Raw genomic sequence first — 18766 nt, 5'->3', positions numbered from 1 at the left:
GCTGCCAACACTCAGCCAGATGATGGTGGGATTTGTACAGCACTGCAGGGAGATGTGGAATCTGCCTTCAGGAGTCAAATCAGACTCAGATCTTGTTACTATACTTGTTAAAATTAAAAACAAAATCCTCACACCTGGGGAGGCAAACAACGTGAACGGTGGCTGCTCAAATGGCATTTCCTTTCATCTGGTGCACATTAGCCAGTGGAAAAAATGAGTACAGCAAATGCCATTGAAATATCATAATAAACTGGTGTTTTTCAGAATTAAATCTTGGACAAAGGAAGCAGGCCATACCACCTGCAAGACAGGTAATAGACGCTATATGCAGATACTCTTCAGATGTGGCCTGTTAATCATGGAGCAATTGTGAAAAATTGTGTTTGGGCAGAAGCTCCACGTTCCCAAGGCCGAGGATGAAGACTGCAAAGAAGCCATCTGTACATCTCCCAGTTCATAAATCCCTTTACAGCTCTGTCTTGTAACACTTTAACAGCCCCGTAAATTTTTTTTACAAGAGCGGCTGATGCTCCAACCAGGATTACGGAGGGGTTTACAGGATCGTAACCAAGACTGATTTAGTGATCAAAAAATAGAAGAAATAAAAAGAGAAAAGGGGGGGGGGAGTCTGGATCAGCGGCCTGGGGCCCTCTGCCAGCGCAGCCACTGTTGCCTCCTGGATAGCCCTGAGGAATACCTCATTCAGAGGCAGGTCTGCTCTCATGTCACATCACGTATTTCGGGAGCCAGGAGGTCTTCACTCATTTCATCACAGGAGAGCCAGCGAGAGACGGGAGCCCGATCACCACATCAGCTGTTTCTCTTGCTCCCAGCATGTGGTCCTTCCTTTCCCCTCCATCCCAAATGGCTGGGGCCAGCCTGTCTCCCTGGCTCTTTCACCCCATCCCCCCAGAAGGAACGCGGGGGCTTCGTGCAGATTGGGAGGAGGAGCAGCAGCCTGGGTATCCAATGGCACCAGGTCGTTTGGCAGGAGGGGAGGGGCACCAAGGCGGGAAAGGCTGCCGGAGGCCTCCCCATGCATTCAGCAGCACAGCCCACGCTGGTATCAAAGGCTGCTCTGACGCTGAATTTCAGAGATACCTATCAGGACATGCCCATGCACCCCACTGCCGCAACCCCACCTTTCGGGAAATCCTCACTCACTCCTTCGCACTTGGCCTACAGCAACCCCCTCTGCAGCCACCGTCTCACACAGGCCAAGAGCTGGAACCACAACCCCTCCATCCGCAAACAGCCAGGGGCCAGTTCATAACAGCTACGTGGCCTTTAAGACTTCACTTACCCCGCCTAGCCAGGAAACCTTTTTTCTCTTTCGATTTCTCTCCCCAAGCCACCCACTCTTCAGGCACTCAGGCTCCACCCCAAAGAGGCATTTAGGCCATTCGTGTCAATTTCTTTCAATGGATCTGTCTGGATCTGAGCTTAACTTCCCTTTGGCCCCTTCACAAAGTTTCACTGCGAATGCTGGTGGCATGACAGCCTTCTCTTCTGCAGCAGCTGATGTGTGAAATGAACACCCTCCAGCATTCTGATTCATTCTCTCTTCCTCTGCGTTTATTAATGCCTCTTAGAAAGATGCTCTTATTACTTACACAATGCTATAGCTGTGCCTGGAGGTATAAGGACGAGCCCGTGCATCTTGGCGCCTACAATTTAAAGGTCGGATCCTGCTTTGAAATAAATGAGTCCCACCGTTGACATCAATGGGAGAAGGACTGGCTCTAAATTAGAATACAGCAAAAGATGAGAAGGGGCTAGGAGAGGCTGTGGTTGGGAAGGCTGGTCTAGAAACATGACTTCTCACAAGCAGGGGGAAGCGCAGTTCTCAGGGAAGCTTGATAGTAGGCTGGCAGGGATTCCAAGAATTCCATTTCCCCCAAAATGTTGAGGTTTTGGCATTTGTTTTCAGTCTGATGCAAAGTGAAAAAGCTTCTTGGAATTTTTCACAAAAAAACAAGACAAGACTAGTCTGTTTCCTGAGCTGGAACAAAGACTTGAACCTGGTTCCTCTAAATCCCAGACAAAGCACTCAAACCACTAAGCTAGTGGCTACCCTAGGGTTGGTAACGCTCTCTGATTTTGACCAGAAATTCCAGCCTGGATCTAAGCACTCTTCCTGACAGCAGTTTCATCAAAACTGACATGTTGCTGGAAAAAGTTGCAGTTCAGGTGGAAAAATAACTTTTTGTTGACAAATTCCCAACCAACTCTATTCGGTAGCCTTTCTTGCAGAGAGCAAAGCATTTAATTTTACTAGCTTCGTATGTCTCTTTCTGATTTCTTGCAGTAAAGGGTCACGAGTGAATATTTCATTTGTTCAGTTTTATGCAAATTATCCCTGACAGGTTTGTGGAGAAAAGTGTGCTTTAAAGAGGGATGTGGAGATGGTGGAGGATTGGCACGCAGGAGTGGATATGGTAGATCCAAGCAGAAGGGAGAGCATGAAAGAAAGCGTGACGATCAGAGTATTAATTTTTCTCTCCATCTGCTCATATTTAGCTCTGTTGCTGTATTATTCAACTGTGGAAAGGATCCTGAGAGCCAGTGAGTATGAAAGATGCTCCACAAATACCATTGCACTCTATTGTAGCCCCCTAAGATGTCAGCAGGTTTTTAAATTACGGAGCAGCCAATTTATGGAGCATGACGGATGGTGTAAGGTAGGTGGTGCAAGGCCGGCCAATTTACAGTGAAAGGCCTGGGAGGAAATTAATGGGATCAGGGCATCCAAATCTCCTGGGTGGCTTTGATCATCCCAGTCTGCAGGACCTTAGCTAGCCATCGCTATGAGGAATAAGACTGGGAGTTTCTAAAGGGCTCTGGGCTGGGAGTTTTATCACTTGTGTGAATGGGAGCAGAGGGAGGCCAACGCTGAGCTCTGCTGACAACCCCACCGTAAATACTTCCCTTTTCCTCTTGCTATTGCCCCAATCCTTGTACAAACTGGATGCCATTATTAACTACCTTATTCGAGCATAGGAAATGATTTAGCAAACTCAAACACTCATTTCTATAACCATTAGTCGTTTCACGTTCTCTTGCGTAGAACCTAGACATCAGTGGGATTGCAGGGGGCATACACTGGAGCAGACATTGGCTGATTGAACCAATACCTTTCATACTCAGGTTTATCTCCAAGTGCTTTGCAGAGCAGTGACATAGAATGAGCAAGGGAAATTACAGTCCCAAAGGTGAATTTTTGTAGAAAATGTCGATCATTTCCAAATCAAAAGTTGTTAATTAAACTGTTTTACAACTTTATGCATCATCCACTACTAAGGGAATGCTATTTCTGATTGGGTGTGTGATGACAAATATAAAATTGTTAGCGAACATCTTACAAATCCATTTCACCGATACCTATAATAGCAATTTACGAAAATACTTCTCAGATTACACAGACATTCATGCTTAGCTACAGCAGAGAAACATATGGTCCAAATACTAATTACATGGACACGTGCTCACCACTCTACAACAGTAACAAGCCAACAGAACGACTACTAGTAACAGGAACTATGTGAATTCAGAAACAACATAGAATCTGACCCTGCTTGAGAAATTTGTTGTACAGAAAACATTGCTACCTTGCTCTGCCTTCCATTACGTCTCCCTGATTTGTGATTAAGATACTGCGCTGGGATTGAGCCGATTTGGGTTTCATTCCCAGCTCTGTCAGAAACTCCCTGTGTAAATCACTTGCTTATTCTGAGCTTCACTTCCCCATCTGTAAATTGGGGACAACACCACTTCCTGCCCTCCTGGGAGCATCTGGGGGACATACTCACTAATCTCTGTGTGGTGCTCAGTTACTATAATGATGGCGAATACCTGATATACCAGCTCCGCAAATCTGCACTTCCCCTGATTTCTGGGAGCTGCACCAGATTGTTGCAGCAAAAAGAAAACTGCAAACAATGTCATTTTCAGGATGGACTATTCAATGCTGGTGTGGAAGAGAAGCTGGGGGACCTTTTTGTGGAATCTCTGACCACAGTACTTTGGATAGCAGTGTTATGTCTCTTTGATAACCAGATCCCTGGAGAAACCTTGTAGGGATTCCCACACATATGCTTTCTACTACATTCCACTGTTCCAGTGATGCAGGCATGCATGTACACAAAACATGTATCAAGAGACAAATCCTCCTTTTGGAGTAATCCACAAAGTTCTGTTGTACACAGAAGACATTTCACCATTGTGTGCGTCTATCAGGTGTAAAGTTGGGCAAAATGTTTTGGATGAAACATTTTTTTCACCCCAAAAATGCAGATTTAGGTTGACTGAAAGATTTTGCAAATTCATCAGATTGTTTATGTCGAACACTCCCACTCCCCTCACCCCCTTCCCTAAAAATTAGAAAAGATCAAAACAAAAATTTTCAATTTAAAAAAAAAACAAAAACCTTCAAGCATGAAATGAAACATTTCATTCACCCAGAGATGAAATATTTTCAACCTTTTCGGTTCACCGAAATGTTTAAAAAAATTTCATTTTGGATCGATCTGAAATGAATTTTCTAAAAATTATTTTTCAGTTTGTCCATGAAAATCAGATATTGGCACAGCTCTAATCAAGCATTCCTTCCTGCAGTGTCCTACATCAGACCCTGCCCCAGCTACTCCCCACCTGCTACACACCCAAAGTGGCTCTAGCATGAACAGCTGGGTCATGTGAGGGGAGATGCTAACTGCTGTTTAGTTAAATAAGTGCATTATTTGTTCCAGTTGATGCACTTGTCACTGCATTAGCTGCTCTCCACAAATTTCCCACCTGTTTTCCTTTAGTGTGTGCAATAATAGCATTAGCCATCTCTCTAACCTTGGCAGAGTCTCCCTTGTAATCCAAGAGCCAGTTTTCCACTGTTCACAGCAGAGGTTTTCAGGTGCAGAACTCACAGCAAATGGATTTGATTTGTAATCATTCTGGTGCATGAAGAATTACCTCCCTTCAAGGAGGTTGGCGATATTTGCAAACAGGTAGGAAAAACGCCAAATGAGATGGATTGGCAATGCGACCCCAAGATCACAAATTGCAGGTGGAGCTGCAGAGAGGTTCCTTTGCAAAAAAAAACCTTTGCTATTTTTCCTGAAGACTGGTGCAACATGATGTAAAATCCCAGTTTGGGTAGGGCCGTCTTACCTCTTCTAAAGATGCATGTTCTTTTGCTGAAATATTTTTGCCTCACTTCATGCGAGCTGTTTCCAGCCACGGAGACAAGTGCTGCTTTTGGAAATGTCCACACTGGGAACAAGTCGGAGGACAGGGTGTAAAGACCACTAATGACTTGGTGGACAAGGCTCTGGCTGGTAGTCACTGAACAAACCGTTTTTTCCAAGGAGAGAGATGCAGCAGAAGAGACGAAAACGGGGATGGGGAAGCAACAGAGGGAAGAGAGACCCATCATATTTAATCGGAGTCTAGTGATATTTAGAGAACTTTCAAAACATTTGCTTAAAGTTTTGCTGGTCACAAAGGTTGCATGATCATACTGAAGGATTTCCAGTGGAGAGCTAAGAGGATCAAAATCCATCTAAAATATTTTTTACAGTTTTGACTGGACTTTCTCTGCCCTGACTCACTGGCTCTTTTAGTCCACCCTCCCGCTTCCTCCTCACAGTCTCTCAGCTCACCCCAGCTTCACTCCACACCTACCCCGCTCAAAGCCTCCTTTGACCCCTCTTCTCATCTGCTCTGCATCCTCAATCCGTTCACCTCACCTGTCTTTCCATTCAGCTAAGCCCCAGCCTCTGAAAAAGTCATGGAATTAACCTACACTGTCTACGAATCTGTGTTTGTACACTGCCTAATGGAGCTCAGATCTTAGTTGGCTCTCAGGGGCTACCATAATAAATACGATTAAGAATAAAAGCCATGACATTGTAAACTAATGTCCTAAGCAGCGATACCAGTTTAATGCAACTGCAGGGACTTGTACGCTGGGATGCCAAACTAACAGCCCAAGAATTTGCATAGTCACAATACACAGAAACTTTTTCAAGAAAGAGATACAAATCTCAGGCAAATTCTTACTCATATGAACAGCCACTGGCTCCACAGGTTTATCCACGTGAATAAGGACTTTATGGAGAACAAGCTGTATACCCCAGGTAAAATCACCCTCCCTGAACCACAGTATTCCACCCCCGCCTCTCCTAGCCAGCCTTCTTTTGATTCTGGGTGTTGCTCTGGTATAGCATGTGGCCATATGATACAAAACAACAGTGAGACATGCAGTGTTGTTGTAGCCGGGTTGGTCCCAGGATATTAGAGAGACAAGATGGGCGAAGGAATATCTTTCATTGGATCAACTTCTGTGCATGACATGACAAGGACAGGGAGTTTTGGTTGAGGTGGGAAAAACAGCAGCAGGGGCCTGGCAGCTCCTTCCGCCATAGCTACCAGATGCAATCGCCTGCGTTTGAGATGACAATCAGAAGGGCAGCATTTCACACCTGTTTTGCACAGGTGTGCACGATCACACAGTGCAGGATGATGGAGAAACAAGTCCTAGCATTCTGAAAACTATTGGTCCAATATTCCAAAACATGACTTGATGGCTAGGTCTCAGTGTGACTGAGAATCCTTGACAGATTTGGGGCTTACAGTTGCAGCCGTTTTCAGAACGCATGGCAGTAGGCGAGGCAGGCGACACCTTCCCCTGGAGTGCAAACAAATTGCACACACTGTACTATCACAGCTCATCTGCTCTCAGGAGCTAAGCGTATGTTCACTAGCTAGTAACTCAGAGGCATAATAATCTACCTGTACATTTCTAGACTGTAACTCTTCTCTTCTGGTTTTGCCCGCTTTCCTTTAATCTCTTTCTGTTGGTATCTATGGGTTTTGTATTCATTCTGTTCTCTTTACTGAAAAAAAATAAAATAAAAACCCTAGGAAATCTCATACAAAAATGACTAAATGAACGTCAGGGTTACAGGGTAAATTTACTCAGTGTCAGGAAATGCAAGTTAATTAAAGGCTGAACGTGAAGCCTTAACTCTGCCCCTGTGCATCTGCATTCCTGTAGTACAATGACATGCCTCATGGTAATTCTCAAGTAACATAACCCATTCATCACAACTATAATTAATCCCATTTGTTCTACACCTTGGGTCCTTTTTAAAGAAAATGAACGTGTCTGGGAGGTTTCTCTGGTAGATTGATTTGGATTACAGCTGGGCCCAATTTTGTATCTCATTTCCTACTCCGCTGCTTTCCTGCTATGCCCTGCTTTATATGGGTTCTGAGGTGGCCTGTAATCTGCAAAGCCCTAAAGGGAAGTGTGTGTTTGTGTTAGAGACATTCCTTGAAACACCTGGGAACTGCAGAATGCAACGCTCTGCAGCTGGTTCCGTGTGCAGGTAGAGCATGTGAAGTCTGTGGAAGTGTGGGTGGCAATTACCAGCAGGGGCTGTTGTGTTACTAGTTTATTATCTTTTCCAATGCAGGTTATAAAGGCCCATTCACAGTTTTACCAAGAGCAGAGCTTGTGCTCTGGAAGAACAGCTGAGTATGAGCTGTACTTGCTGCACCCAATCAATGCTTAGATTTTCTTCAGACCCGTGGATGTACAGACAGCCAGAGGAAGAGGTTTAAAAAAGCTAGCTCCCTTAGGAGAAGCGAGAACTCCCTCTTGACTTTCAGATTCTTGTCATTGTTTACCAATCCAATCCGGGGCATGGACTCACAAAGTCTTTGCAACACAGCCTCTTCGTGACCAGTGCGAGCTGGAAGCACAGGCCTGCTACCGAGTGTAAGATTAACCGAGCAGTGAAGTTGATAGCCCGAAGAGCAGATAATGGGGCTGCAGCATGAAAGATGCTAAAAGGCTTCTTAGATTCCAACAAGTATTTTCTGTTCAGGCCTTAGCTTAACTCCAGCAAATGTTGTAAATACCCACGTAAAGAGGAAGCCAGGAGGAGGCCCAGTTAGACGATGCTGTGGATTTCCTCTAATGCCGCTGCAGTTTTGGTTTTCTCCCTGGCTCCTCTATCCTTGTGGCTCCATCCACTCTGCTGGCCATCTCGGGAGCACGTCCCCTCCCCGCCCACACACACGTAGACTCCCTCAGATTTGTACTTTCCTGCCTCTGTTCTGCTTCAGCTCTCTGACTGCCTCCTCTGCTGTCAACACACAGCAGCTCTTCGTTCCTCTGCTACACTTGTAAAGCCTCCTTCTTCTTCCCTGCCCTCGTGCTTTGCCTCTCCTGCTCAAGGATCTCTTGGGTTTCTTCAAAGGCAACATAGCCAATCTCTACCAACAGCTCTTCTCTGCCATCTGCTCTCTCCCTCCCTGAATCCTCACCGCCTGCACCTTGCTTCCTGGGGCCTCTCTTCTCCTGTCCGCCTCTCACCTCAGGACCTGCCCCCTCTGTCCCAGGCCCCTATCTCCTTTTCCCCACTCTCTCTTCCCAGAGTCCTTTTTCTTTGATTGGGACATGACGCTGCCTGACCTGCCCTGAATTCACCCACTGCCCTCCTTTCAGATTGCTCTCACCACACCCAGTCATAACCCGTTGCTAGCTGAATCTTACAGTCTTCTACATTCATTCGGGACCCCTGCCTGGCTCCTGGCTTCTCCCTCTCTCCATGCTCTTTCTTCCCAGGGCTTTCCTAGCTCTCCACGTTCTTGGTTCTCAGTGTTGCTTGGAGAGGCATCTGCTCTGTCACTGCCTCCACCCCTTATTTTATTCTTGCCCTAGATGCTCCCATTTGAGCCCTGGGGTTAAGCATCTGCTCTCTTGACCTTTGACATTCACTTCCTGACCGGCCCCCACCTTTGCTGTTTCTGGTATCTCCTTATGGATGCCCGATGGACTGCTCAAGCTCAATGGGTCTAGCCTTCAGTTTATCAGCTCACTCAAACTCCTTCAGCCAAAACTGGAAAACCGTGGTTTCAGGTTTCGACCTGACGTGAAATTTCTTTTCAGACTTTTTGGTTCAGCCACCAAACCTACAAATCAATCATTCATCCAGCACTAGCAAAAACCCCTCTCCTGCTAAGATCAGCATCCTTTCCCAATGCACTGACCACCTCTGCCCTCCTTAGACACCTTCACTAGTTCCTCTCTCTTCATAGCTTCCTCTCTCCTTCAACTTCTAACTCCTTTTCCTCACCTTCCGGGGCATGCAATGCTTCTACCGCACTCATTCCACCCTATAATCCCTCTGTCGTCTTCTCTCCTTCTTCAATACTGCACCTACCCATGCAATAGCCGCCCCCTCTCTCTGCACCAAACCGTCTCCCTCTCCTCCTTCAAGCCCATGAAGGTGTGCTGAGCTGCACTGAGCTTACAGTCATAGATTCTTTGCTACTGTCCCATGCATCACCTTCAACTGAGTTAGACTGTGCCAAGAAGTTTCTCTTTCAATGTAATTTCCAAAGCCATACAGACGCTTCCAGCTCTCTATAAAAATTATGAGTGTATAGGAAACACACACGTTACAGCTTTCTTTCTCCACCCCAAACTGCTGTACTGTTTTTCTCTCCACTCACCTCGACCGGTGCTGTAGTGCTGTAATTTATCACTGTACACAGCCTCTTTGCTGTAAGCGCGCTTCCTATGGAAAGGGGAGAAAAATTGCACAGGTAATGTATAAATGGCTCACTGGTTACCCAAACCACTCAGAGCATCTCTGAAAAAGTGTGTGACAATGAAATTACCTGCACTGGCATGGGAAAATGATGCCTGCTACACACACCCTAATGCATATCTACATCGAGGTTATGTAGCTATGCTCAGAAATATAGATATAAACACATCCACACATGCAGCTGTCTACCCATATCTGTCTGTCTGTCAGCGAGTGTCCACAGGAAAAGGAAGAGACAGTGTAGCTCTGGAATCTGCATACATGTTTTTGATGCTTCCCACTTTCTGCTGATTCAGTGAGTGGAGCAGGAAAGGGTAGGAGACAATAAAACTGGGTCCGTGTTTGCAAAAATGGCACTGAAGTGAACGCTCTGATTAGGCTCCTTTAAATCTGTTGCTGTCTCCATGGCTCATGTTCACTTGAATGAAACATGCTTCCCCTCTTGTTTCACGTCTAATTTCTCACTGTGTTCTCATAAAAACTCTCTGAAAAATTTATCACCCACTGAGAAACGTCTGGTGTGATATTTGACTGTGGCAGCTCTGCCTTGGGAATCTCTAGTACAAGCATCACAGTCATTTGTAAACTGCCTTGTGCTAGGGGTCTCCAGCTCATTCAGCTGCATTCTCCTGGCAAGATTTAACGTGAGTCAGAAGACTCGGATGCTCTTGCCTTTTGGTACTGCAAGGGTACTTCATCCTTCCCCACCACGCATGCACTCCTTGCAGGTGCTGCTTACTTTGTACGTCCCATCCTCTCCAAATCTCAGTGCAGCTCCTGTTACCCTCACATCTGAGCAAGGGCAATGGTGAATAATTCCCCACCCTTCCAGTCTGACCGCTGCTTTGCTCCTGGCTGGCAGCAGGAGGCACTGTAGCTAGCGCTCCCTCTGTGAAGGCACCATCACTGCATCGGAGAGGCATGGCCACTGCTTGCCAGGGAGACTCGCCCTTCTGATTGCAAAAGAAAAGCTAACGACTGAGTGTGAAAAATGGCACCTGCTGCAGACGATGGAAATAGCCACCAGCGAGACAATGAAGACCACGCCGGCTGCTGCAGACCCGGCGATCAAAGGCAGCTGCTCTCTCAGCTCCGACTTGTAGTCATCTGCAAGGGGGGAAAAGCACCTTCAGCTCTCTCCTACCCACACCAGCCCACAAGAGCCAAGAACAGACCTGATGGGGACCTGATTCTGCCGGCCTTTGGCTGGGAAGCGCCTTGCTACCCAAGTTAGCTTCAGGGGGTCTATTCACGGAGTGAGGTGCTACTTGCTGTGAATAAGGCTAGCAGAAAGGGACTCAGGTACCAGATATACTCCTCCTCCCGGTCAAGACCTACCACTCGGGGGCTGGGAGCATCATCCTATGCTCGGAAACAGCAGTGGATGAGCCAGTCCTGGGCTTGCATAGCCCTGATGGGAATTGTCACACCTGACTCACGTTCGTTTGGGGTTAAAACAAACAGAACAGAAAGGGCTGTTGGCTGAGCGAAAGTGACACGTTTCTGAATCTTGTCAAAAGCTGAAAAAGCCCTTGAGGTCTGGATCTGGCAGCCGTGGTCCCAGCCATGCTGCCATGGTTTCGATTACCACGGTACAGAATGGCCCTGAGACTCTGGGGCTTTGTGGGGGCATGCTACGGTTCACCGACTCACAAAAGGTACCAGAGCCAATCACCATCAAGTGCCCCGGCCCTGAGCACTGGGCCTGGGAGGGAGGAGAAATGAAAAGGGAGAACTGCACAAGCCCCGGCTCTGCACCGACCTCAGACAACACCAAGAGGGAGCTGGGAATGGGTGAGTGGTGATGGAAGGAGCTTTAGAGCCACAGGCTTGGGGAAGAGGGAGGATTTCGCAATTTAGGCTACAATTTTCAAAGGGAGGCAGAGTTGGGAGCCACTTTGGAAATCCCAGCCATCACTCTTCATTTACTCTGTAGCTACTGCCCAGCAAGGTGAAACTCAGGTAATATAGATGCCCTATTCCCTGCCCTGCCCCAGACCAGTGGTCCCCCAAACTGTGGGGCACACCCCCCTAAAGTAGAGTAGAGGAACATTTGGGGGCGCAGCAGGGCCAGGCCAGCCCCATGGGGGGTGGGGAGGGAGTGCCACCCAACCCCACTCTGCCCACAGCTCTGTTCTGGCCCCAGCTGCAGCTCTGGCCCCAGCCCCACTCCCAGCCCCGGTCAGCACTCTCCTCCCAGCCCCCACTCCTGGCTCCCAACTGTGGTCCTATTCCCAGCCCGGACTCCCGACCGCAACTCCCAGGGGGGATGTGGACCGGGCAAGGGGGACACGACAGAAAAGCTTTGGGGACCATTGCCCTAGACCATCTTTAGGGAATCCATATGCTGGGAACTAGAAAAAGGAGTAATGACACGGAGAACTCTGGCTTCTCATGTCTAGAGAGCATCTTGCAAACAGAGCTTTCCCTGCAACAGCCATTCAACTCCATGGATCACAGGGCAGTAGCTGGTGCCACTAAGGAAGCTGATTTCCCAGGTCACACACGGGAAGACGTACTATCCGCTGCTGTGTTCTGATCATTTAACAGACCCTTTTACCCCAACGATGTGACCAAGACACAATCATTGAACTTGCAGCAGGGAAGGCGTTAAAACCCGGAGGGGATATGTGAAAAGAACATGTTGTCATCCAGAAGGGACCGGTTCTCATTTACAGTAAGACCCATTTCCTTTAAGCCCTTTTACACTGCCGGAGTGATGAAAAGGGGCCTTAGTGAAAACAAGATTCAAACTCTAACTCTTTATTTTAAGCCTATTTAACAACGGCTGCATGACTGACAGAGACACTGTTGTCTATTGGACAAGGACACTGCACTAGGTTCTGATCCGGACTCTGCTGTGTGACCTTCCCATCTTTGTGCTTCTGTTTTCCCTCCCACGCTTTGTCTGTCTTATCTGTATATATTATAAACTCTTTAGAGCCAGGATTGTCTCTCTCTGTCTGTACAGCACCTAGCACAACTGGACCCTAATCTTGGTTCCTGAATGCAATACAAATAGTAATAATTCCTTTTCTAGGGGGTAAGACCTGGTCACCTGTACCAGCAGCAGCAAACATGAGGTGAAAGTAAAATTCATTCAAAAGCAAGTATTTAGCACTCCTTTTATCTTTATTTTTTCTTTTTCATAGGTAATTGCTAGTAACCAGATTTATCTCCTGCATGCTATTTAAATCCTGAGACAGTCTCATCTAACGATCAATGATTATTTAATAATCTATAATATCCATTCTTATTAAATTGCAATTCATTGCTTATTGGAGGCAGAGTTTTCTCCTCCCTCCTCTAATCCTGAATATTCAAGACTTTCATTTTTTTATTTTCATCCTTTCAGTCATTCTCTGTGTTTTTCCTTTTCCTTATGCTGGTAGCTGTATGCCTGACAGAAAATATACACAAAAGAACCTCTTGTTGAAGGTTAGCTTCTTAAATAAGAGAAGGCAAAAGCAAAAGAACTTTTTGGAGAGGAAGGATGGTTCTGTGGTCAAGGCCTTTCGTCAAGACTCAGGAGACGTCGGTTCAATTCCTCATTCTCTCACTGCGTGCCCTTGGACAAGTCATTGAATCTCCCTGAATAAATCTCTTACTGTGTGCCTGCTCTGATGTTGTTTGGGGCTGTTAGTTGCTATAGTAATACAAATAAATAATTAACATTTGCCACAGACGATCACACACATTTTTCTGTCTTTGTCCTTCTGGGCAACAATCATAGGGGCCATAATTTTTTTTTAAATGGCTTCTGTGTCTTTGTGCTATAAACTGTCTTTTTCAATACATCTGTGGACATCACTGAACACAATGGCCCCTGACTGGTTCTCCCACTGCTACCCCCATGGAAATTAATATTAATGGGTGAGGATTTGTAACAGTGCTTAAGTCAGTTAGGCACCCAGCTGCCATTACATTGCAGTGCTATTTGGTTCCTAACTCCCTTAAGCGCCATTGAAAATCCTAGCTGCTGCTGATAAATTTGTACCCACAATTCAGCATGTGCAAAATTCTGCTTGATCTAGCTTGACATCTAGTTTGATTCAAACATTTGCAAGCCGCACGGGCATATATCACACTTTTTTGAGCGTGCAACAGAAAGGCATAGATTTGCAGAGGAGGCTGGAGGTCTTTTGCATCAGTTTTGTTCAGTTCAGTTTATCCCTTTTTCACTAAGACAAAGCACAAAATAATGGAGCCAGAGAAGAGAGAAAGGACACAGGCTTGGAGGTGACAGATCTATAGCGTTTCTCCACCAGTTTAGGGCCTCAGTTTTAATCCACTTGTGTCCACTTTAATCCACTTGTGTGAGAAAACCTTGCATACACATTCATATCAGACCACTGATAATGTGGCTTCACAGGCGCAGCCCAGGTATCTAGCATCCATCATGTGATGTCCTAGCAGTCTACAGGCAGTAGTAATAATAGACATTATGGGCTCAATCCTGAGTTGCTGTAAATCAGCATAGCTCTGTTGTTTTCAGCGGGGCTACTCACATGCTTAAATGCTTTGCTGGATCAGAGACAAAATGCTCAGCACCTTGCAGGATTGAGCCCTTGGCAGGTTACTCTGTAGGAGGTGCAACTGGGCTGGAAATCAGAGATAACCGGCTACCGTGGGATATTTCTGGAATTTACGGCTTCTGGACATGTTAAACTACCATAAGAGAAGCCTTTCTTTGTCAATTCCAGCATTTCCCTAAAGGCACAGAAAATCCCCTCACTTTCTGATTCTTTTAAAGTTAACGGGCATGTTTTGATGCTTAGAACCAGAGGAATGGATCCAAATAGCCTGGGTTGTTGTGAAACTTTGCAGAAAGAACGAAATGAGGATGTGAACTCTGTGAATTGGGCCGTTCGGTACCATGTACTGCACTGGGGAAAGGATCCTGAATGCTGCTTGGTCTGAATTATGGACCCGCCAGCTGTGAAGAGATTTAGATCAGGTCTAAATGCTCCGAGACCTAGGTAAAGTTTCACGTCACTTCTTATTTGATTTGAAGCAGTTTGTTCATCTCTTCTAGTGACCTACCGAATATATAACTCATAAACTGTTATACAGGATAGGAGAAAGCAGATACAGAAAGGATAGCATCTTTCTAATCTTATTTTAGTCTGTTCTTTGCATCTTTTATTGACTAAAGGGCTAGGAGAATTGATTTACAAGAGGGCAGAGTTAAAGAGCTAAATGCGTAGAGCTTGGTGAAATGGGAGCTCAGGAGCAGAGGATGGAGGGACATAATCTATACGAATCTGGAGGGAGGAAGCAGCAAGGATGAAGTGGAAAGATTTAGGGCCGAAGAAGGAGAGGTTGGGAGAAGTAGTGGGATGAAACCGAAACACCGAGGCTGAATCTTGGGAAAATCTTCCCGTGAGCGAGGCCTGTTAGAGTGTGAAATAGCCTCCCAAGGAAAGAGCAGAAGCTCCATTGAGGAAGTGGTTAAAAACCAGCCTGGACCAAGGGTATGTCTACACTGCACTCCGAGGGGCGACTGCAGCTCAGGTAGACATACCGCGCTAACCCTTGGCTAACCATAGCAATGTCAATGTGGTGGTGCAGGCTCCAGGAGCACAAGGAGTTCATAGGGTCCCCAGTTTGTGACATTCCACCTGCCACTTATACACTGGTATTTAAAATACCCATGCTCGCGTGGGGATGTCTAATTGAGCTGCACTCGCACCGTGCATTGCAGCCTAGACGTCCCCAGTGAGTGGAGAGGGGAGTGTAGGCACGCAACAACCTGCCGGGAGAGGGATTAGAGCAGCTGGCCTGCCAGTCCTCATCCGCCTTTCGTCTCTACGCGCATGTGATCCCGTGGCGCTCAGCTCACCTCCCGCCCCGTCTCTGTGCATGACCCCACTCTAGTGTGACATACTTCCCCGCTCAGCTCTCCTGCAATGAGAAGCGTGGGGTCGGGAAGGGGTTAACGTTCAGGTGGCATGCAAATAATCCCAGCGGCATATAGATGCGGGAAATGCAGTTAAATGGTGGAGGAGAAACCAGAGGTAAGAGATTTAAAGCAGATTACTCCTCCAGCTGGCAATTAATCAAACATCACTATAAATCACCTGACTCTTGCCACACTGCCCCTCTGGGAGCTGGGGTTTGGAGAGACAGGTTTATTTAATCCAATTACAGCTTGCAGCTTGAGCTGCAAGTGCTGCCTCTCTCTTTCACCCGCTCCTATTGCCATGCACTTACCATCTGTCAGCGTTTGGAAGCACATTTTCCCGCTGTATTTCCCATAGCCAGCCACCGTCCGGGCTCGCACCTGCACCACGTACACCATGCCAGGCCTCAGCCCCTCAATCCTGGCCGTGTTGGTCTGACTCTTGGCCATGGACGAATTGTACTCGTTGTGGTCCTTCGGGGAAGAGCACAGAAAGGATGGTGTCCGTTACAGAGAGGCGACAGCACAGTGCCGGTGCAATGGCAACCTATTCATCCGGTAGCCCCCTCCAGTGGCCTCCCCGGGGTTCTACTCCAGCATGAGACTGGTGGAATGGGTATACTGGGGTGAAACAGTTACTGCTCCAATCACCCCGCTCCAAGCACTTTGCACTTAAAATACAGAGCACTGAAGGATGATGGACGCGGCCGTATTGTCATTTACGGAGTGTGCACTTTAAATGACTAGTCTACGTAAACTGTGTTGTAGTTAGACACATTGCACACGGGTGTGACGCTGCCAGCCCACCACGGCTGCTTTGGGAGACCGCTTGCAGGTACAAGCTGGCTCAACCAGAGGCGGCAGATCTAAATGATGAGGTGACCTTTGCTTTCTCTCAATGCCATCGCAGGGCACGCAGCCCGGCTTACACTCGGACATTAGCATGTTTCTTTAGACAGGATAATGGTCAGTCCCCAGAGCAACAGTCTGTGGGTTAAACGACACGACCGCCTCCTGCACCAGGTTTTAACTCTGCGAGGTCAGGAGAGACACTCTGCAGAAGTGAGCAAGGAAAGCAAACCCACCAGCGAAAGGGGATGAAGATAAGCCTTTCCTTCTCCCCTGCCCCTCCCTGCCCATCTTGCCAGGTCATAGGGACAGGGATTGTCTTGGACTATGTGCATGTACAGAGCCTAGCACAACACAGCTCTGGTCTCAGCTGATGTCCCAAAGTGCTTCCACACTACAAACACCAACGTGTGCACAGTCCTGTCACCCTGGGAGACGCAGGTTCAAATCTTAGATCAGATCACTGACGGGAAGTTGGTTTGGCTCGTCTTTTCCTAGTTCTGCTTGTCCACCGCCCTGCAGGGGTGCACTGGTCAGCACTTTAGCCAGCGACGCTGCCAGGCAGAAAGGAAAGGCTCACACCCAATGTACTGGCCAGGACTGGGGGTTAGCACTCATGAGCATACACCTTGCTGAATTATCCAAGTAGCTGATGCCAACCCCACCCTGGTTACTCGGGAGTCCTTCAACTGACTTCAACAAGTGGTGGATCAGCCCGTAATGAACAGTCCATGACAAGGGAAAAAATACAGAGGAGCCTTGAGTGTTCCCACCCCAGCCTTCTTCCCCGGCTCTCAGTCAGGCTTACGATGGCTGGTCGTGAGCCCACAGGGCTGCTGATCTCGGGGTGGCAGATCCGGCTCACCTTCTCGTAGTAACGGATCTCGTAGTCCAAGATGATGCCATTGGGCTGTTCTGGCTGAGGCCACGACAGCGTGATGCTCCTCATGGTGGCACTTACCTGGTGCATGATGGGAACCATGGAAGGAGCTGTGGGGAAAGAAAGAAACAAGAAACCCAAGAGATGTGAAAATTAACTTGGGGGGGCAAGGGGAGGAAAATAACATGTTTTGACCAGAGGGTGAAAATAACATGTCAGGGAGCCATCCAGGGGGGGTGAGGGGGGAGAAAACAGAAGAGGGAGAAAGAAGCAAATGGGGAGGAAGGAGAATGAGATATTACACAGCATAATAAAAGTGCAAGAACATGAAATGGTCTGCCTAGCCCAGTGTCCTGTCTCTGATGGTGGCCAGGGCCAGATGCTTCGTAGGGAATGAACTGAACAGGGCAATTTCAAGTGATCCATCCCTTGTCATCCAGTCCCAGCTTCTGGCAGTCAGAGGTTTAGGGACACCCAGAGCAGGGGTTGCATCCCTGAGCATCTTGGCTAATAGCCATTGATGAACCTGTCCTCCATGAAGTTAGCCAGTTCTCTTTTGAACCGCGTTATACTTTTGGCCTTCACAACATCCCCTGGCAACGATTTCCACAGGTTGGCTCTGCGCTGTGTGAAATACTTGCAAATGTTTGTTTTAAACCTACTGCCTGTTAATTAATACAACTCATTGCACTAACGCCGCCTATTTAAAGGGGCCAAGAGAAAATGCTCTCAGTATTGTAGAAACCAGATAACACAGAGAATTCAACCTTAAAGAATGGAATATAAAGAAAGAGGAAGATGTTCTGTGGCCATAGCCGAGGGGGGATAAATAGGTGTAGAAATCAGAATCAGACAGAGAGAGACAGGCAGATTCAGCATATGGTTAACCTGAAGTTATGCTGATAGTTTATTGTTTGTTGAAGGCCAGTGGTGTGCTTGGTGCAGCGGAAAACACAAAGGAGAGACCTCAGTCCCTGCTCCCCCAGTAATCAGAATCAACCTGTAACAATAATGGAATTGATCTAATCAGCCTAGACAATGATAAGAGACAGGCGGATGTATGAAGACAGAGAGAAACAGAGAATAATAGGCAAACAAAAAGGCCACTGAGCAAGACTTTCCCTCTACCCTTTCACAGAGCAGAGTGCTCCGGCAGGTCCAGTAGCTCTTTGGGCCCGGTCCTGGGAGCCGGAAACACCCTAACATGGTCTTGCAGTAACTGGGAGTGCCAAATGCAAAGGAGTGCCAGGATCAGGCCCTCTCACTCAGAGATGTCCTGCCGCTATTTTAACAGTGGGCTCCCTCAGAAATGCCCCCTTTGCCTGCCACTGGCCTCCTGCCTTGGTGTGAATGGGCTGCAGGCAGGAGACGTGCTGGTGTATAGTTTCCTTGGAAATATTTTGCAAATACCTGGCATCTGGGGCAATTTGGCCCATTCCAGAGGCAAGGCATATGCTCTTCAGCCATGTCCCAAACACAGGCCCTCTCAGGGACGGTGGGGTGCGGGAGGAGTGAGCA

At 47.3% G+C, this 18766-nt stretch overlaps 1 protein-coding gene across 6 annotated transcripts in view; it reads right to left on the bottom strand.

Moving 5' to 3' along the window:
* The window catches only part of EPHB1 (EPH receptor B1), a 351973-nt gene that overhangs the window by 48834 nt on the left and 284373 nt on the right, over window positions 1–18766 (bottom strand). For 5 of the 6 annotated variants that reach the window (XR_010918133.1, XR_010918132.1, XR_010918134.1 and 2 more), the window contains exons 6-9: window positions 17177–17358; window positions 15831–15993; window positions 10616–10724; window positions 9520–9584 (exon numbers count right to left, since the gene is read on the bottom strand). Coding sequence is in view for 3 of the 6 variants with exons in the window: in XM_067538719.1 (XP_067394820.1) it covers window positions 9520–9584; window positions 10616–10724; window positions 15831–15993; window positions 17177–17358 (519 nt within the window). In the remaining 3 variants the exon portion in view is untranslated. Of the gene's footprint in view, window positions 1–9449; window positions 9585–10615; window positions 10725–15830; window positions 15994–17176; window positions 17359–18766 lie in introns of those variants that run through there. The other variant, XM_067538721.1, reaches the window with a different exon arrangement.

This window comes from Emydura macquarii, unplaced genomic scaffold (assembly GCF_026122565.2).
Source record: "Emydura macquarii macquarii isolate MOO-44397 ecotype Brisbane River unplaced genomic scaffold, CSIRO-AGI_Emac_v2 contig_499, whole genome shotgun sequence".
Taxonomy (NCBI): Eukaryota; Metazoa; Chordata; order Testudines; family Chelidae; genus Emydura; species Emydura macquarii.
This window is presented reverse-complemented; position numbering and strand designations above follow the sequence as displayed.